Raw genomic sequence first — 20,950 nt, forward strand, 5'->3', positions numbered from 1 at the left:
TAGCCGGGCGAGGTGGCGGGCGCCTGTAGTCCCAGCTACTCGGGAGGCTGAGGCAGGAGAATGGCGTAAACCCGGGAGGCAGAGCTTGCAGTGAGCTGAGATCCGGCCATTGCATCCCAGCCTGGGCGACAGAGCGAGACTCCCTCTCAAAAAAAAAAAAAAAAAAAAAAAGAATTTGCTATTGGCCAAATGTGGGTGTATGGGAAAGAAAGGAACCAAGCATGTCCCCACAAGGATTTAGGCCTGGACAACTCTAAGATTGGAGTTGCCATCAAGATGGGAAGGCTTCAGGAGGAGCTGGTTTTGGAGGTAGAATCAGAGTCCTCTCTTCTCCCTGGCCCCTCTTGAGGCCAAATCCACCTCCTCTAAGCTGCCTTCCCTGACTCTCCCCACGCAGTTCACTGCAGCCACTTTAATCGTTTCCTAATGTTCAGGGCTGTCATTCATCATTCACCCATTGGTGTTTTCCAAGGATCCATCTCCAGTTGAACTTTTTCTCAAAACCCATCCCAGCTCTGTGCACACAGTGGGCTCTCAAAAATATTCGGTGAATGGCGATTGATTCAATGAATGAATGCGTGACTCAGAACAGATGTGTAGGGAACTGTAAACAGCAGTGACCTCTTAATACCCCGTGGCAAGACACAGTGCAGCTGGTGTGTGGAATGGAAGCCAAGCTTCTGGGATGGTGGCCCAGCAGCATCTTTTCTCCCTTCCCTGAAGCCCTGGGCCAGAGTGAGGCCAGTGGACCCTTGCCTTGCTCCTTTGAAGGAAGCTCCAGTTCTTCAGAGGAATGACCTTGGGGCATTCAGGGATGAGACCCTCTTCTGCCCCTAAATCTCTGCTCTGCCCAGAGGCATGGGGAGAGTTTCACCACACCTCTGTGAGGCAGGGGGAAAAGTGGGCAACGTATCCTCACAGCCCAGGCAGTAATCCCAGCTGGGACTTCAGCCCCATCCCCCTCTCCCCCTTGCTGAAAAAAAAGGAGACACTAGATACACTGGTCCAATATGGCTGCTCTGGGTGGCTCACACCTCCAGGGCCTCATCCAGGAAGACTTCCTAGATTGGTCCATTAGCCCAGCCACTGCCTTTGCTTCGGCAGGGCATTGGTAGTTGAGACATTTCTGTGGACACTGCAGGTCCCCGGCTCACCCTCTCTGGCCCCAGAGGACTCCCTGAGCTCAGTGTGGTTGGGGATTTTTCCTCTGGGCTACAGATCAGGTGTGTGGGCTCCAGAGAGAGATTTATTGTCTTCCTGTCTATTGGGGAAAACGAGGCAGAGAAATCTAGAGGCTGGGAGTGGAGCCAGAGGTCATGGGCCTCGGTCTGCCCTCTGGCTCAACTGGCTCGGGGGAGCTTCCAGAAGGGTGGAAATGCCGAGAAATTCTAAGCTACAACTCACATTCCTTGGAGCTCACAGCTGCCTGGACACAAATTCCTATGCCAACAGGGCATGGGTAGAGCAGGGATGAGCCTGCCTGTCGTGTGAAAGGACCAGGGCAGAAATGAGGTCCCTTAGAAGGAAAACAAGTCACCTCTAGTCACACAAGTAAACAAGACCAGAGCCTGAAGCCCATGTCCCCAGCTGGAGGCTGGGACTCCCCAGGCTGGGACAGGGACGGGGCACAGGCCCTCCTTTCAGAGGCAGGGCTTGGGGCTGTGTAGCCCTGGATAGAGTGGAGACTGGTTGAAGGCTCCTGGGAGGGCCTGTTTCAGACCTGGGAGGGGAGGATAGGAGCTGGAATCCAAAAAACTGGCCCCTCCTTCAGTCAAGGGTTTCTCAGCTAGAAAGTCAGGGGCTAGGGAGGTCTGACTCAGGGCTGGGCTGTTGTTTCTCCCAAGTGTTCCGGCCCCCAGGCTAGAACACGGGACTTGTATTTCTCGTGACTGGTTTCTCAGCAGAGGAGCCCTGGCAGTGCACAATAAGGCATGGGGTTTCTCCTTCCTGTCCTTGGGGAGTGGGGTCCAGATCTCCAAGCATTGAGACCTCCCTTCTTTGAAAGCCAGAACTCCATGATCTCCTGCAGAGAAGCATATCTCTGACCTGATGACCTAAATGGCCTCCCAGGGAAGGACAGTCTCCCGGCCTCTGCTATCTGGCTGCCTTAGAGGCCAGTGCTGGCCAACACACAGTACTCAAGCCCTTCCCCACTCTGGCTTCACCTGCTGGTAAACTTGCCCTCTAATGCTTTCCTCTAAATGCCCCTGGTCCAGGTCTGACCCCACCCCTGCACCTTTGCTTTGCTCTGCCCTTTTCCTGAATGCCTTCTGTTATATGAATTCAAATCCAATTCTCCCTTCAAGGCCCAGCTTCAGAGCCACCTCCTCCAGGAGGCCTTCTCAGACTACCCCATCGCACACTGCTCTGCCTTTCCTACCCACTGATTATAGTCAGGGGCCGTGTACCCACATTCTGCCTACTTATATCCTAGGGAGATATCCTCTCCTGCCAGCGGAATTGTAAGTGCCCTACATAGGTTAGTTAGTTAGTAAGGGCTCACTGATGCTTGCTGAACTGAAGGACAGGAGATCTTACAGTTACTAAACACCTCCTATTGCCAGGGACCTTCTTAGACATGTGATGTTCATCATTTCATAAAAGCCTTTGAAGCAGGGGCTATCATTATCTTCATTTTACAGAGAAATACACTTGCCCAAGACCACACAGCAGGCTGCTGGTGAAATCAGAAATTGAGTAAAGGTCTGTGTGTGTTCCACATCTTCCCATAACTTCATGCTATTACCATGCAGCTATTTCTAGAGACTTGCTTAATATAATAACTGCATGTCATTCCAAGACATATAGAACCCAACAGCAGGAAAGTCTTGGATCCTGGCAGAGAAAGGGGAACTGGGCATTAGAAGGGGGAGTGAAGAATGGGAAGGAGGGCCCTGACTCTCCTGCCTATCCTGCTGAGGAGCTCCTGTAACCCAGACACCTGTTGCACCTGAAGTCTGCATGGGTCTAGGACTGCAGTCACATTAAGACTGCCCCACAGAATCCTGGGAGTGAGAATGTGGCAGAGGAGAATCTTTCAGACAGAGCTGGTGGTCTGTAGCAACACCAGTTGCTTCATAGCTCAACCCCATGACCTATGTCCTGGGGTCTTGGTCACTTTCAGTGGACCTGACAGTCCCAACAGGTCAGGATCTTCTGAGGACTTCCCTAATCTCAAGTCTTGGGGGTTCTGGGTTGTCTTCTTGATTTGCTATGTGACCTTAAGAGAATATATACAGTTGGTCATCTAAGAAATTGGTGGGGGTAGGAGCTAGAGAATCTCTGCTCCCTCTGCTCAGGGGCTTCTAGTAGGGAAGGGCAAAAGAACACCTAATCTAGGGTATTCTGTCTGAAACTGTACTCATTTAAAATCAGATCCCTGTGCTCTTCAGGCTAATAAAGAGCCCAGGATAAGAAGTCCAGATGTTTCCCATATGTGCTTTTCCTGTATGTTGCCATGGCAACTGTCCCATACACACCACTGGGATGGATATTGCACACTGGGCCCCAGCAGAGCTCTGCACCACCCAGGTACATCGCCCTTAGACCATGACCCACCCAGATCCGTTGTCATGGCAACTGCAGGCCTGGGAGGAAGAACTCCAGGCAGGCAAAGGAAGGAGAGGGTAGGGTGTGTGCCTGTGGCTGTGCCCATGTGTTGGATGGGGATGAGCAAACTCCTTGTATCAGCATGTGTCCTTTGGGATGGGCAAATCTAGAGTTGAACTTGACCTGTCCATGAAGAATTGGATGTTTTAAGGTCATTAAATCATAACACTAAGAGGGACCTTGGAGATAATCTTATTCTGCAGTAAATCCTCTTAATTCACTGTTGGCCACACAAACCCAAAAATCTGATGAGGAAAAGCACAAGGCCCAAATCTGTGGTGACTTTGTCAACAGTGATGACATCACTACCCTAGAACAGAATTTCTTAATCTATGTTCACAGACTGGATTCCGGGGGTTCACAGTACCAGCCATCAAACATAAGCCAAATACTGTGAATATGTCCATTTATCTGGGGGGATATATTGTAATATCAGCTAAATTCTTAAAGAGGTTCTTGACTCTAAAAAAGTAAAGACAACTGCAAAAGTAATGAGAAGCTTTTACCCATCTGAGTGTGAACCAGCTGGGACAGATGGTTTAAAGAAACCTGGCCTTCTTACTACCCTAGAGAGAAAGATATTCCCATTTTGTGGCTGCACTCATTTTCTCTGCTGGCACCTCTGTGCTTTATTAGAGTTTTGTTAGGTTTTTGAATAAGGCATTAAACCTAACAGAGGAATGCCGTGGACTCATATTTCAATGAATTTTAATAGAATAATCACTGGCAATTACTTGGAATATGAAAATTGCTCTGCAAATGTTAAGAGTATTCGTTGGTGTGATGGGTGGGAGTTCCAATGCCATGATGAGAACGTTGCCTTTCACAGGGCCTGATGTCATCACGAGGGGCTTGCCACCTCTGTGCTCCCTCCTGCCTGCATGCAACCTCAGATTCTTCAGCAGGAAGGATGCGGTGAGCTCATGAGGTCAGCTCTTGCCCCCGGACTGTGCCAGTGTTTATACGAACCTCAGGCTGCTGTCCTTCCACTTCCACTGGGGCTGAGCTCTCCTCCTGCCAGGAAGTTCTCTTATTTATCTGACCTCAGTCATTCATACCTCAGGACACTCTCATTTCCTTCTCCTGGAAGGATTTTCTTGAGAGAAGGGACAACTGAGCATTTCTCTGCTCTCCCCTCCTCCCTGGGCTCATCTGGTCTGGCGTGGATGGCCCCACACTTGCTGACCCTTCATAAGTTCTGACCTTTAATTATCTTCTGCTCCCTCTGAAGCCTGGGACTCCCACCACCCAGGAAAGCAGGTTTTTTATTCCTTCCGCCCTTTTCAAGGATGAACATTGTGGCTGGGGTAATTCTCAGCATTTAATCTCTCTGGCTATTGTGTCTGTGTCACCTCACTCTCTTCAACTGCCTCTCCCTGGAGCTCCTTCTGTGTAAGCCTGCCCGCAGCCTTATAGTGGGGAGGGAAGTCTCTCACCAGGGGACCCTAATCCTCTTACAAAGGGGTCTGGGGGGGCATGGGATGGTGTGTTCCAGTTTCTGCCCATTCAGTGGTGCTGCAGGGAAACTTCAGCCTTGGCCGAGACTGGCGTGGAGCCAGCACTTCTTGAGATAAAGCCCCCTCTGCAGGCTCTCTGTCTGCCCTGGGCCTTCCCAGGGAGACCACAGTTCAGAGTTATAAGGAGGGCTGACCAATCTGCCCAGGCATGGGGCAAAGACCTGAGGTGCCAGATCTTCAGAGCTGCACTTGAGGTGAGGCTTACCTGGATTGGCCAGAGAAGTAGGGAGCAGCAGCGGTGGAAGTTTAGCAATTAGTTCCGCCTCCCTTAGCTGAAATTTGTAACTGCTCCACAGCTCCCTGGATAACAACCTCTGAAGTTGTATAGAGCAGTCTGATCTGGAGAGATTCCTGTCAACCCAGCCACCTCTCCTTAAGTGTCCTTTTTCCCAGAACCTTTCCATGGCTCATAGACACATGGAGAACTAAACAAGCGGTTGGGATTTTCTAGGAGGAGCTGAAGCAGATCACTGCAGGTTGGAGAGTTGAATCTCTAAAAATCTGATAAGAGGCTGCCAAGTCCAGGACAGACAGGTATTGGATATAGGGGGTAATTCTCTAGGAAAACCACAGGGGAAAGTTTATCACCTTCCTCATCTATTCAAGCACTCAGGGCGAAGGGGGTGGCCCACAGACTGCTGTTGCTTGTCGTCCCTGGAGTGTCAATGAGGCCAAAGCTCTGCTCCTGCTCTTTAGGGTGGGAGACATATTCCAGAGCTGGGGCTTCTCCAGGGCCACCGTGTAGATCATGTACAGCTGCACAGGTTGTACAATGCACAGTTCTAGGCTACATCATAAAGGGCCCACAAGTGCAGAAGTCTTTGCCTATTTTGTGCACAAATGTATTCCAAGCTTCTAGAATAGCACCTGGAACATAGTAAGTGCTTTATAAAAAATTGGCAAATGGGCCGGGCACGGTGGCTCACACCTGTAATCCCAGCACTTTGGGAGGCCGAGGCAGGCGGATCATGAGGTCAGGAGATCGAGACCATCCTGGCTAACATGGTGAAACCCCGTCTCTACTAAAAATAAAAATTAAAAAAAATTATCCGGGCATGGTGGCGGGGCGCCTGTAGTCCCAGCTACCCAGGAGGGTTAGGTAGGAGAATGGCATCAACCCATGAGGCGGAGCTTGCAGTGAGCTGAAATTGTGCCACTGCACTCCAGCTTGGGCGATAGAGCGAGACTCCGTCTCAAAAAAAAAAAAAATTAGCGAATGGATATGAATTTCCTCTGGAGTTGGGCAATGCAGAGGTCCTGGTTTTCTTGGTGCAGCAAGAAACAGAGATGCTGGGTCTTGCCAAGATTTCTTGATTTCTGGAACCACAATCAGGATCTGGAGAGCAAGGGATTTGTACTGTATGTGGAGCACTCATAGTTGCAAAAACCACGTAGAATCACTCACACACCTTTTAGAGTGGGAGGGCCTGAGTCCAAGGTAGCCGTGGGGAAAAGAGGATCCAAGCTGACCAGTTTCTGCTATTCTTGCCACTCCACTGAAAAGGCTAACATTGGGTCAAATCCACTGCCTTGGGATAAATCCCCTTCCCAGCCAAATATTATCTTGAAAAGTCCATCTCCCCCCCCACCCCCGTACTCCTCTAAAGATATAGCATCCAGACCCCTGCAGTTTCTATTTCAAACCCCTCCAGCAGGTACCTTGGATGACCTCACTTCTCTGGCCTCTTCCTTCATGGACCCTCCCAGAGCCAGGCTGGTGATCCCACTGCCTCTCCTGGCCTCCCTGGGAGAACTCCGAGACTTGAGTCATCTTCCCCTCCAGTGAGGTCATGGAACGTATGGTTAAGAGCATGACCTCTGAAGACCAGCTGCATGGGTTCAAATCCTGGCTAGACCACCTTGGGCAAGCCACTTAACCTGTCTGTCCCAGTTTCCTCATCTGCAAAGTGAGTGTGGTAATAATATCATTTGCCTCAATAACAAATAACACCAAACACATATTGAGCAGTTCTTATGTACCAGCCATTCTCCTAAGCGCTTTACCAATATCCATGCATTTAATCCTCACAAAACCCTATGAGGAAAGCACTGTTATCATCCTTGATTACAATCAAGGACACGGGGGCACAGAATGACTAAATAAGTTCCCCAAGGCTGCACAGCTAACAAGTGAGGAAGCTGTGATGCAAGGCAAGTAGGGAGTTAGATTCCAAACCTCATGCAGTTGTTAGAAGGATTAAAGGTGCTTATGACAATGCCTGCTTCACAGTAAGCCCCGGTAAGTGTCGGCTGCTGCTACTAGTGCTGTTATGACCTCCCGTCCCAGTTCTTGGAAGCCTACCAGGTCCTAGATTGCTGCTTTGTGTATCCAACAGGGTCTCCAGAGACCCTCGCACTCCCGAGCCACCTCTGCCCCACAACAGCACCAACCTGCTGAAACTCTGAGAACACGGCTAATATCATCTGCCCCTGAACTCCTGAACTTGTTCTACTTTCTAGTCAATTGTCTGCATGTCTTCTCTCCACGGATGGCTGGGACATAAGGCTCATCTTGGCCTGGAGGTCCCCAGAGGGCAAAGAACACAGCGGTGTGAACTCAGCATGAAATGACATAGGTTTGGAGTGACAGGGATGCCAGTGGCAGCTTGGGACCTGCTCAGATTGAGGGAGATGTGAGCAGGGACTGTGGCTCACTGATCCCATTTCCTTCCTCATTGCTTGGCAGAGGCTAAGGGAGACTGAGTTGAACTTGGACAGTGTGTGACTGAGTGAGTACAGGGCACATGTACAAACATTGGTGGGCGGCAGATGGGAAGGCAGGGAGTAAGAGAAGAGTGTGGCCTTTTGACAAGCCTGGGATGGAATCCTGGCACAGCCTCCTAGCTGGATGTCCTCAGACAGGTTTTATATAACCTCTCTGAGCCTGACTTTCCTATTCATAACACAGAGTAATAATAACACCTTCAAAGGATTGTATAAGGTATTCACAAAGACTTTACATAAAGCACTTGGCACTATGCCCTGCACATAGTAGGGTGTTCAACAAATGATAGTCATTATTACGATTTAGTTCTTTTTAGTTTTTAAAGAGTCAGAAAGCAGTGGTCCTGGTTTAGTTCACCTGCTAACTTCCTATGCAGTCCTGAGCAAGTCACTTCTCTTCTCTGAGTCTCTTCTCTCCCCCATCGAAAATGAGGCCAAATTTGCGAGATCTATGAAGTTTGTCAGAGCTTTGACTTCCTGTGTTCTTTGATGCAAGTCATTTGTAGTCCAGGAATACTTGGATTTAGCTTGAAACCCCCAGAACAAACTCCTCTCCCAAAGAGTAGTTACCATTCCTTGCTCCTGCCCCGGGCATGCTAGCTTTGCAAGTTTCCTTAGAATGAAGACTCTATCCCTGCTCTATTTAAAATCCACAAGGCATGAAAAACTTCACTGTGGCTTAAAGATGGAGCCAACTCAACAAGGGAGAAGAAAGAGGAAGAAAAGCAAAACAGCCCTAGTATGAAGCCAAACTCCACACTGCCCCACCCATTCTCTCTATATATCAACCCTCGTGTGAGAAAGAGGCAGGGAGGAGGCTCTGGCTTGTTCCCGATGACACATGCTATGATGAGAAAAAGATCCCTTCATTGTGGGTCCACTTAGTGCTCACTCAAACACGCCACAAAGTGGAAGTCATTAAGGAATCTGCATAAGCCTTGGGGCGACCTTTCCCAGTCCTCCTGCACACAGCCTCACACACGTGGGCACGCGGTAATGTCAGCCTTGGCTTCTCTTGGCTGTCCAAATTAAGATCTGATGGTGGTCTGTGCACTACCCGGTGCTCACTGCGCCCAAAGGGAGAGTGAGCAGATGGGACCCGTGCTGGGCTATCACCAACAGACTCAGATGGGCCAGGGAGGGTCGGGGCACGTGTGCAAACATCGGTGCGCTGGGCATTTCCACACTTGCCCTAGGGCAGAGGCAGAAGGAGCAGCTGCTGGTGGATGGCCTTCAGGACATATGAAGAACATCCCCAGTGCCCCAGGTTGGAGGCAAGTCATCGTGGGATTCTCCTCCTGCTATATAAATACTAGAAAGCCTTGTTTGGACTCTATGCCCAGAGTCCAGGCAGATTAAGTAAGAAAGTGGTACAAGGCTGAGAAAGCTCTTTGGCATTCTCCTACTCCCCTCAGAGACTCTGCACTCACCCCCTAAACCCATTCAGTGAACTTGGAGGCCAGAGAGGAACATATTGGGAAAGGAGCAGAGAAAGACTGGTTGGTCTTTCTCAGCTGGTAGAGAAGAAACGGGCTCATAGATGATAAATTTTAGAGCTCTGCAACCATTTACATTGAATTCCTTACTCATTCATTCAAATCACTCCTTCACCAAAATGCTGACCACCAGGCACTGTGCTAGGTGATGCGGGGGCAAGATGAGTTCATGTTCAGGAAGGGAAGATATATGAGCATCAAAAAATGCCCCCAAACCCCCAGCCATCTACAAATTGATATGGAAATAACATGATCAATAACTGTGAAATAACTATGCTGGATTCTGTGAATTATATAAATATTTGATGGAGTACTCTCCAAAGCACCCAATTCTCCTTCTATAAAATGGGATAATAAGCTCAGTGCCTTCCTCATGCCATGGGGCCTAGCGAGGGAGGCAGGACGGACTGGCTGCCTTGTCAACTCCTATAGGGGCAGGTCACTGGGCACAGCTTCTGGGATCCCAACAGAATCTCTAGATAAGTCTCACTGGAGTGAATCCCTGGGCTGTGAACATCTTGAAGGCAGGTCAAAGTCTTATTTGTCTTTTACCCCAGTGTCAAGCACAGTGTTCAGCACAAGGCAAACACTCACTGATGGTTTGTAGATTGAATGAAGGAATACATGAATGAATGAGTCATGTCATGCCCCAAGTGACTTTGGGAGTGAGAGGGCAAGGCATAAAATGAAACCCTTCAGTTGCCTCCTCTCTTCCTCTCTTCTCTGTTTTCTTCAAGCTCAGAAGAGCACAGCCTCTTCCACAAGGCAGGCAAATCCCAAATCTCTCTCCCCATCCAACCCATCAAAGAGCTCGGCGTATCCTCGGCAGAGATGGGTCACCATGACAACTAGCTAGCACCAGAGCAGAGGCAGTGCTGTGAACCCTGCTCCCCTTCCCTAGGAGCCTTGGAAAAAACCAGTGTTTCTCACTTTTCTGGTAAAGCCCTCCTCCAAAGGTTCCCCGGCATTCTGTCCCCCTAGAGGAACCCAACCATGATCTAGCAGACAGTTTCACATCTAACCAGTGAGGGTGGTCTTCCAGCTGACAAGCCTGGGGGATTCCTAATGCTAGTCTGAAGCAGACGTTAAAAGTAAAAGTCCTCTCATCAACTCATCGGATAATAATCATGAACGAGCGCTGGGTTAGGTGCATGGAGATCATTAGGCTCTAACAATGTGGCATCCACATGAGGAAGCCATTACGCTAACAAAACTGCAAATGTAAAAATAGAGCTCCACATAGTTTCCTGGTTACCACATTCTAATTCTGATGACTTTTCAGTGCCAGAGAAATTTGGTTTCTTTTTGTCCCCTGCCATGCCCTGGTTCTCCTGCATGTATACTTATTGTGGAAGGAGATGGCTTGTTTTGCAAATGTCCAATCCTTAACCCATAACCCTTCTCCACAAGGCTTGTCATGGAAGAATGAGTGCTGCTGCTGTTTCTAGGGTTGCAGTGGCTCCAAGATCACTGCTATAGACCAGGCCTAGGAAGGGCTCAAAAGGTCCCGGCTCCCAGGCCAAGAAGGGAAATCCGGTCACCTGCCCAGCAGGGCACAGAGAATACAGAAGCAGTACACCATCCTGTTCAATGATCTCAGGGTCGGGCTGTGTTCTAAGCCCCAGTTTTGCCCCACTGGAGCAGGGCACTGAGACAAAGCTGGGAGACAAACCCTCTGGACAATCTCAGGTTTGTGAAAAGGAAATTCATTACTTTATTGAGGCAAGTTTCCCTTTGTCTGGGAAATAAAGGATTGACCTGGTTCCCTGCAGTGTGCAGCCTCGTGTACCCCTGGTGTGAATCACAGCCATCCTCTAGACACTTTTTTAATGTTGTAAGAAAATCAACACACGTTCCTAAGTGCTGCTGAGTTTTGAATCTGACCCACTTAGGGCCTGACCAATGGTACCTAAGACACTCACTCATCCATGCATCATTCATTTATTCAGAGACACTGAGCACCTGAGGATGCACCCGGGACCGTCAGTCCCTCTGCCCTTATGGAATATTGCTGTATTTGAGATTTAGGGATCTTCCTGGTGAATCTCACATTCCCGAGGCTCAGGTGATATGTCATGACTACAGGATGACATGGGGAAGGGGACATGTGTGGGAGTGGCCTGTTAAAAGTGGTTCTGGGAGGGGAAGCATTGTCAGGCAGCAAGCCAAATGGCTCTGGCCTGCCTCCCTAATTCCAGCACCTTCATTTTTCAACCTGGGCACCACTCAGAACCTGGCTTTCACTCCCAGCTTGTTACTTTTGTGTCACGACTTCTCACATGACACACACATGCAGTGACTCCCACAGCCTGGGCATCAGATAAACATGGCACGCCCTGGCCACTTCCCTATGCTGCCCCTGAAGGGCTCCTGGGTTTGATGGAACAATCCTGGGTTGAGTCAAGCATGACAAAAACTCAAAGTGCAATTCACAGGTTGATGTCTCCTTGTCAAGAGATGGACTCATCCAGCCTAGGTCACTTCTTCTTCCATGTGGGTAGTCCTAGTGCAGTGGCCTCCCGACCCTAGGAGGAAGTCTCCCCCAGAGCACTTACCCATGCAGGAGAAGCTCTCCTCAGTCTCATGGAGGGGCTCAGTGTAGCCATCAAGGGCCCAGCTGCCCTGGGAGAGGGGGCCAGGTTTCTGGTCAGTTTGCAACCTGTGGGACCAAGAAAGGGTAATCACTCATGGTAGAGGTTTCCTGGTCTCTAAGCCCCTCCATGGGGCTAAGAAAACCCTCTTAGAACTTGGTTCTTCTTCTCTGATAGTGCCCTGCACCACTCAAGGCCAGTCCCTCCCTGATGGGTATGTGCACACGCCTGCCCTCCAGCAGGCAGCAGGCCTTCTGCGCAAAGCTGCGCCAGACAGGGAGCCCCAGAGGACACTGGGATGCCCGATGCTTGTCACCCCTTGCCGTTCTACAATCTATCCATTTCCCAGGAACGTTATCACTTATAGGGCAGAGGGATACCCTAGCAACTCCAGGCCTTGGCTCCTTTGGCTTGCCATGATCCTTGCCCTCAGGATGAGCAGTATGTACAGCCCTGTACATACACACAGGGAAGAGCTCCCTCTGAAGCTGAAGTCACTGATTCCTGGCAGCACAGGGGGCACACAGGCTTTGGGCTTGCTCGTAGTCCAGGCAGCTGGTAGGTCAGGAAAGAAGGAGGAGTAGGCTCAGCTGCAATCACAGTGACTCCCGGGAGGACAAGTCTCTTGCTGGGCCCGTTGTGGTAGCAGGAAGGAAGGGTGAGGTCTCTGGGCACCAGCTCCCAAGTGCACACAGACCTCTGAGCACAACCTTAATCGTACAGTTGCTCCCAGGAACAAAGGCTGTGGGAGCTTTCATTATAGGCAATTACCCTAGGCTCTGGGAGCTGGCCCGCCCACCCATCCGCCCGCTGTCTCCAGTTAAATGGAGCCTTTGGCAGCTTGGCAGGAGGGGGAGGGGAGGGCTGTGCAGGCAGGAGGGGAAATTGAAGGGCTGGGCCATGGAATCCTGAGAGTCTCCAGTGCCACTGAGATTGTCTTTCTCTCTCTCCAGTTTTCACTTTTTTCAGTGCCTAGATGGCCAGGACTCTGGGCTCAATTTTGCCATTAACTCACTGTGTAACCTGGAGTAGATCTCTTCTCCTCTCTGGGTCTGGCTTCCATCATGGGGTGAAAAGATGCCCCCCCAAGGCTGGGATCAGTTTTACAGTCTAGAGTTGTGAGGTGTTTGCTGCTTCTGCTCAGCTTTTTCTAAGCTATTTAAAGCGTGCTGAGCTCTTTTGCATCTCAGGTCCCTCAGGTGAATGCTGGGTGTAGGGCAGGGTGGGGTGTCCTTAGAGAAAGCAGGAAGCCTCATCATGGCCCCTGGGGGTGTTTGGTATGATGGGGACAATCACCATGTACTACTGTCTCTCTGTCTTTTTTTTTTTTTTTTTTGACACAGGGTCTCACTGTGTCACTCAGGCTGGAGTGCAGTGGTGTGATCAAGGCTCACTACAGCCTTGATTCCCTGAGCTTAAGTGATCCTCTCACCTCAGCCTCCCAAGTAGCTGGGACTACAGGCTCAAGCCACCACGCCCAGCTGATTTTCATATTTTTTGTAGAGATGGGGTTTTGCCATGTCGCCCAGGCTGGTCTCGAACTCCTGAGCTCGAGATCTGCCCACCTCAGCCTCCCAAAGTGCTGGAATTACAGGTGTGAGCCACTGCACCAGGCTCTTACTGTCAATTAAATGTCTGTCCAAGTACATGAGTGCCAAGGGGATAAAGAAAGACTGGGGTTGGTTGGTTTCTTGGAAGAGATTAGAATGGACCTGGGATTTTGAAGCAGAGGATGCAACATATTGGTGAGAAAGTAACAGAACATTCTACTGGGGAGAGGGAATTTTATATAACGTGTCAACTGTTTCATTGATTAACATCATATATGTAAAGAGCTAAGCACAGTGTCTGGGCCAGAGCAGGTATGCAATAACCAGTGGTAAAAATAGGAATAGGCAGCCAGGCGCGGTGGCTCATTTCTGTAATCCCAATACTTGAGGTGGGGGTGCTGAGGCGGGCACATCACTTGAGGTCAGGAGTTCGAGACCAGCCTGGCAAACACAGTGAAACCCCACCTCTACTAAAAATACAAAAATTAGCCGGGCTTGGTGGTGCATGCCTGTAATCTCAGCTACTCCGGAGGCTGAGGCAGGAGAATCGCTTGAACCAGGGAGGTGGGGGTTGCAGTGAGCCGAGATCGTGCCACTGCACTCCAGCCTGGGTGACAGAGTGAGACTCAATTTCAAAAAAAAAGAAAAAAGAAAAATAGGAATAGGCCAGGGTGGTGGCTCACAACTGTTAATCCCAGAGCTGTGGAAGGCCAAGGCAGGGGGATCATTTGAGCCCAAAAGTTTGAGGTTACAGTGAGCTATGATTGTGCCATTGCACTCCAGCCTGGAGGGCAGAGCAAGACTGTCTCCAATAAATAAATTAAAAACTCAAAATTAAAAAAGGAGTAGTTACAGTCATGATTATTGCTGCCATTAATATGATGCAAGAGCGGGTGAGGTTGCGTCAGTCATATGGGCCAGAAACTCCAATAGCAGAAACATTAAGGACGGCAGCCTTTATCTCTAATCTCAGTCAGCTCTGTATTTTTATCCACATCTTCCTCTACCTCTCTAAACACAGCCAGGTCTCCATGTCCACCCTCACTTCTCAACCTGAATGGACAGCACTGTGTATTCTAGAAGTCAGGCTGAGGTGGAATCAGAGAGAAGAAAATTGCAGTAGTGACACCAGTAACCCTACGCTTCTTATACCATTAACCATACTTCCAATTGAAGTCTGAGCCAAGGCCCACCCAATGCAGGAAGAAGAGAACTGTTGGGGGTTAGGGAGGTGGTGGAGGGTGCATTGGCAGTTGGGAAAAGTCAGGAAGGGCTGCAGTGAAGCTGCTGTGGCTCTTTTCCAGGATAGCAGAGAGGGATGAGGTTGAGGATATGATGGAATTAGATGTGTGAGACCGGGGTCTTCTGAGAGCAGACGGGGCATTGCACCTTCTCTGGGTCCAAAGGGAGGTGGTGGATGACAGGAGATAAGCTTCACTGAGAAGGCCACACCTAGGCCCTTGAAAAGAAAGGGCTGTGAAGGATGGGGCAGGGGAGAAGATGGCTACAGGATTCATTCCCTGGAGAAACAGGTCAGTCATGACCAGGCTGGAGATGGCGAGGGAAACAGGTGACTCTGCTTCTGCATTCCACTGGGGCTTTGCAGAAGACCAAGATCCTGGGGCGGGTGGCGGGGAGGGAGGAGAGATTTCCATGAAAACACAATGTCTGTGGATTCTAGGGAGCAGATGGCACCTCCTTGGCTATGAAGCTCGGAAGGGTGGCCCAGCCTGGCCCTTGGCAGAGCTGCCATGACAGCAGCTCTAGGCCCTGCAGACTGTGCTTGGTGCCTGCCTATTGGCCTGTAGCATCTTGGAGGGTCCTCGGTCTTAATCTAACTCCTGCTTATGCCATGACCTTCTCTCTAACCCTAATCCAGAGCCTAAAAGTGGCAGGGTCTAGGAGGTGGGGTGGTGTGACACATTTCCATTTCTGTTTAAAATGCAAACATGCAACAAATGTTTGCTGGAGGAATGAAACATGGTTCTGTTTAAGCTGCATTAAAATATTTGGATGAATAATTCTGACCTCTTTGGAAAATGTCAGGTTCCGAATATACCAGGGGACTTGTAAGGTAGATACTGTAAAATCTTAAACAATTTAATGCCTAGACACTTTTTCCCAAAGAATGAATTCAAAATGAAGGGAATCAGGTAGGAGAAGAAAGCCAAAGAGTCACCAGGGAAACATTTTACTAATTGGAAAAAGGCCACTCAAAGGAAGGCCTGCCCTGCATTTCTGCTTCTTGAGTTCTCTCATCAGCTGCAGAATCAAAGTGAAGAAAGTCACAAGGGACATAAGTGAGTTGCCCCTTAGGAAAAGAAGCATCGGTGCACTTTGCAGGCAGTACAGTCAGGCAGAAGATATGCTTTGAGAGCCAGGGGTCACCCTGGTAAGAGCTCCCTTTGGCTATGGAGTCAGAATTCTTGCAATAACAGGGAGTTCACTGCCTTGCAGTCAATTTGTAATCCTCTCTAGTTTTTGGAAAGTTCTTCATCTTGAGACTCAGATCTGTCTTGAACTAACTTCTAACCACCATGGTGATGAGTCAGGTCTTTGGAGCTGCACCAAGTAAATCTAATTCATCTTACAACATGACAGCCCTTCAAATATTTGAAAACAGTGCTCAGACCCTCTCTAAGCCTTCCCTTTCCAAAGCAAACTTCTTCAGTTCCTTTCATCATCCTATAACACCTTTTTTGATCCCCCAACAACACGTCAGTCTTGCTCTACATGTGTTTTTGTGTGTCGATGTCCTTTTAAAATGTGGTGTTCACAACTAAATGTAACAGTCTAAATGAAGCCTAAACACGTGCAGAGTGTATTGGGACCATTCACTTCCTTGTCCTGAGCTCCAAAGGCCTAGTCCTGTAATATTAAATTGCATTCAATTTTTCAGAGATTAAGATACACAAGTTGCCTTCTACTGAAGGTTAAAGCTCCTAGTGGTTCTCTACCCCCACCTCCAGCCGCTTTGATGCCTCAGAGGTCCCTGGTGTGTAGGGGATGATGTACAAGCTTTTCTACACCCAAAATATAAGTGAGAGTTTCTCCTTCCATTAGGATAGGGCAAAAAATACAGGAAGTTAGTTTAGTCAGGAAGATACTTAATTTGCATTTGTAATTGCAAATTGTAATTCGCCCCCTTCCCTCCCTGCCTGCTCCCCAGCTCACCTGTACTGGAAGGGAGCCACCGTGGCTGTGACTGGCTGACTCTGTTGATGGACCGAGGAGAAGCTAATGGCCCCTGGAGAGGGAGAGGGGCGCTTGCCCTGCGCTGGGCTGCAGACTGGCGAGGAAGCCCATGAAGCTGCCCGCTCATCAGGCTCCAAAGACCTGGGGGTCCCAGAACTTTTGTAGTTTATATCTCTTTGGTCTTTTCCTGGGCCGCTGGGAGGCTTCCGAACTTCCGGTATTTGAGTTTCTCCGTGAAAGCTCGTCCGAGAAGGGCTTCTGCCCCGGGTCCGGCAGACTGGAGTCCCTTCCTGGGCTTTCTTCTTCTTTCCCTGGGTGCTTTGTCTCTCCCCAATTCTTCCGGATCCAGCCCGGCTGGAGAGGACTGCTTTCGGGGTTGTCCTGGGACTATTCCATGGGGAGCTGGAGGAGCCTTCCCCATCCTCGGCTGACTCCCTCACAGATCCAGCAAACTTGGGAGAGCCTCTCCCCCGGGAGGCCCTAGGAGAGGAGTTTCTAGAAGGACCTGCAGCCTTTCCCAGTCTGGGGGAGGCCGCTCTCTGTGGGCTCAGGGCCAGGCCGGTCTGGCGCGGCCGCAGCTGGGGAGAAGCACCCGGTGTAGGAATCCTGGTCTGGGAGGAGGCACGAGGCACCGGGATGGAGGAGGCGTAGTGAGGGCGGCTGGCGGGATTCACATTGGCCATCCCATTCATGGTCTGCAAGGCTGGAAGGGTGGGCTACTGTCCTGCAGGGAGGGAGGGCAAAAAAAGACCGTCAGGCACATCTCCCGAGCTTCCATCCCTGAGTGTAGAAAGAGGGTGTTGGGGTCTGTGGGGAGGCTCGAGCACGCAGGCTGGGCACTGGCACTCCTGGTTCGCATTGTGACTGGGTCACTGGCTACCTGCTGGACTCTGGGCAAATCCCTTTTCCTCTCTGCTCTGAAAAGCTGTTATGAGGCTCATCTGCAAGCAATATGGGAAAGTGCTTTGTGGAATTGCAATGTGCTGTACAAATGGACTTCATTTAACTTTCTTTGACTCTGTTCCTGTTCACTGATCGGGGACAGACTCCTCTCATAGCTCCTCCCCCTCAGGCCTTTCCTAGTACCCCAAGTCTAGAATGTCCTGCACACTAAACAAATTTCCTCACGCTCTCAGCCTCTGCCTGCATGTTCCTTCCACTCATCACTGCAGCTGACCCCTGGCTCTCCTCCTAGGACACTCTCCAGTGCAGTGCAACCTTCTTCCACATGCTGTTAGGGCCCAAGGGTGGGAGGGCCAATCACAATCCCCCCAGATCATAAACTTGTAAACTGGCAAATGCTGCCCCTTGAGGCTCCTGCCATTCTCTGGACCCTCCCTACTGTCCCCACCCCCATAGTCACTGGGCATTTGGCACTTGGCTCACAGTCTTCCTCTCTAGCCCATTCCCTACTCACCTCCCTCCCTGGCAAAACTGACCTCTGCACGTCCTGCCACCCTCGTCTGAAAGAAACTGAGTGTCCCACGTTTGGTTCAAGGCAGTTCCTTGTGCAGGCCCTGTCAACAGCACTTGATCTCCTCTCTTCCAGACCTTGACTCACTAATTATCCCCTTCTGCCTTCACCTGCTTCCCCTCCTAGCCATGTTAATTAATGAATTAATCACTTCCATTTCAAAGGGAATTTAAAGCAGTTTATAAAGATACATACAATCAATTCCAGATAGATTAAAGAGTTAAAGGTTAAAAAATGAAGCCATAAAAAAATTTTTAGAACACATGCATGAATGTTTCCATAATTTTGTTGTGGGAGAGGCCTTTCAAAGTGCCACATCAAAGGAAGAAATCATAAAGTAAAACACTGATAGATGTGAGTGCATAAAAATTAAAATCTCTATATGGGCAAAAAACCTTTTCAAAAGGTTCGAGACATCAATAAACTATAAAAATACTTGCAACAGGCCAGGCGCGGTGACTTACGCCTGTAGTTGCTGCACTGTGGGAGGCCAAGCGGGTGGATAACCTGAAGTCAGGAATTCGAGACCAGCCTGGCCAACATGATGAAACCCCGTCTCTACTAAAAATACAAAAATTAGCCAGGCATGGTGGTGTGCATCTGTAATCCCAGCTACTCGGGAGGTTGAAGCAGGAGATTCGCTTGAACCCGTGAGGTGGAGGTTGCAGTGAGCTGAGATTGCACCACTGCACTCCAGCCTGGGCAACAAGAGCAAAACTCTGTCTCAAAAGAAAAAAAAATACTTGCAACTAGTATGAAAAACAAGGAATTAATACCTTTACATATACAGAGCTCTACCAAATCAATATTTAAAAGGAAACACCCCATAGAATAAAGGGCAGGCGGGACACAGTGGCTAACACCAGTAATCCTAGCACTTTGGGAGGCCAAGGCGGGAGGATCCCTTGAGTCCAGGAGTTTGACACCAGCCTGGGCAACATGGTGAAACCTTATCTCCACAAAAAATAAAAAACAAAAAAATCAAAATTAGCTGCGTGTGGTCATGTGTGCCTGTAGTCCCACTACTTGGGAGGCTGAAGGAGGAAGATCGCTTGAGCCTGGGAGGTGGATGTTGCAGTGAGCTGAGATCATGCCACTGCACTCCAGCCTAGGTGACAGAGTGAGACCCTGTGAACAAGAAAACTGCAAAAGAATAAATACAACTGGCCAAAACAAAACAAAAACCAAAGACTTTATTAGAAATTGAAGAGATGCAAATTAAATAAGTTATCATTTGTTGCTATCAAATGTACTATATCATAGAAAATTAAAATATCCAGTGTTGGTAAGAGTATATGCTATGAGGCTGGGTGCGGTGGCTCACACCTGTAATCCCAACAGTTTGGGAGGCTGAGGCGGGCGGATCAACTGAGGTCAGGAGTTTGAGACCAGCCTGACCAACATGGCAAAACCTCATCTCTACTAAAAATACACACACACACACTAAATAACTGGGCATGGTGGCACATGCCTGTAGTCCCAGCTACTCAAAAAACTGAGGCAGGAGAATTGCTTGAACCTGGGAGGCAGAGGTTGCAGTGCACCGAAATTGCACCACTGCGCTCCAGCCTGAACGAGAGAGCGAAACCGTCTCAAAAAAAAAAAAAAAAAAAAGTATATGGCCCCCATACACTGCTGTGGGAACAATGCCAAATCTAAAAATGTATGCTAGGAAAATGATTACAGATGGGAGCAATCATTGTACATATTTTCATTGTGTACTATGAAAATACTCAGTTTGATTCTCAAAGGGTGAATTGGCATTGGATGAAGACGAAGACAAAAGACATTCTGGACAGAAGAGACCACCAAAGCATGGCCGATTTCCTTGAGATCCCTGAGATTCCCCCTTTCATATTGTGGAGAAAGCTGTAAGCAACCACACAGAATTTTTTATGGCTGTTGCTGACCTTTCCCTGACCTTTGACTCTGTGGTCTGGGACCAGTTACAGACTAAGCTATAAGAAGTCAGTGTAGACCCTTAAGCACTGATGGATTTCTAAAACTCCAGTTTGAAGTGACCATGACAGCCAGGGCTTATTGGATTGCTCTGCAATAAATGAAATAATTTCCACAAGAAATTATTCTACAAGGGAAGTGCTATGACCCCCTCATCCTTTTCTCTAATTTGCACTTTAACGATTTGATACCGTTATTTGGTGAGCTAAAGCAACCTCATCCTACCCAGCAGAAGAAGGGCGGCAAAGCCATGTGTGCCCAGGGAATTACCACCAGCTCACCTCTGCTTCTCCAGTGGCTGCCCATGGCCTAGGCCTGGAGGGCCACACCCAGGGCCTGCCTGCCTCCTGCCTCTTCCTCATCTAGCTCATGCCATTCCCTGCCCACCCACCAGGACACAGACTGGGAGACCCTGTGAGTCACCCTCTACTTGGCCACAGTCTCCATGAAGGGCAGTCGCCCTATCCAGCCCCCAGCCCCAGCATGCCAAGCACAACCCCACAGAAGAGACAGAAAAGGACTTTCATAAAGGAAACTTAGAGAGTGAAAGCAGGTACTACTACTGCAGCCATGAGAATCTGGGTAAATTATTCAACCTCTCCATGTCCAGTCTGCAAAATGAGGACAGGACAAAATCTAGGAACTGCAGTTAGATGGAGAAGCAAGTACTCTTTAAGACCAGAAGAGAGCACCATGCTTAATCCTGGCTTCAGGCCAGTAGTCAGAATTCTTTCCCAGTAGAGATGAGAGTGGATTGACTTTGTTACCCTCCTTCTATCTAGCCACCCCTCTACTGGTCAGTCATGTGCATCTGTGACAATGCCAAGCAGGACCG

At 49.3% G+C, this 20,950-nt stretch overlaps 1 protein-coding gene across 7 annotated transcripts in view; it reads right to left on the reverse strand.

The window, feature by feature from the left end:
- The window catches only part of NAV1 (neuron navigator 1), a 275,710-nt gene that overhangs the window by 173,350 nt on the left and 81,410 nt on the right, over positions 1-20,950 (reverse strand). For all 7 annotated transcript variants that reach the window (XM_031657113.1, XM_031657110.1, XM_031657108.1 and 4 more), the window contains exons 2-3: positions 16,662-17,406; positions 11,902-12,005 (exon numbers count right to left, since the gene is read on the reverse strand). In XM_031657113.1, coding sequence (XP_031512973.1) covers positions 11,902-12,005; positions 16,662-17,374 — 817 coding nt within the window. In that variant the 5' untranslated portion in view covers positions 17,375-17,406. The remainder of the gene's footprint in view (positions 1-11,901; positions 12,006-16,661; positions 17,407-20,950) is intronic.

This window comes from Papio anubis, chromosome 1, assembly GCF_008728515.1.
Source record: "Papio anubis isolate 15944 chromosome 1, Panubis1.0, whole genome shotgun sequence".
In the NCBI taxonomy this organism is placed as follows: domain Eukaryota; kingdom Metazoa; phylum Chordata; class Mammalia; order Primates; family Cercopithecidae; genus Papio; species Papio anubis.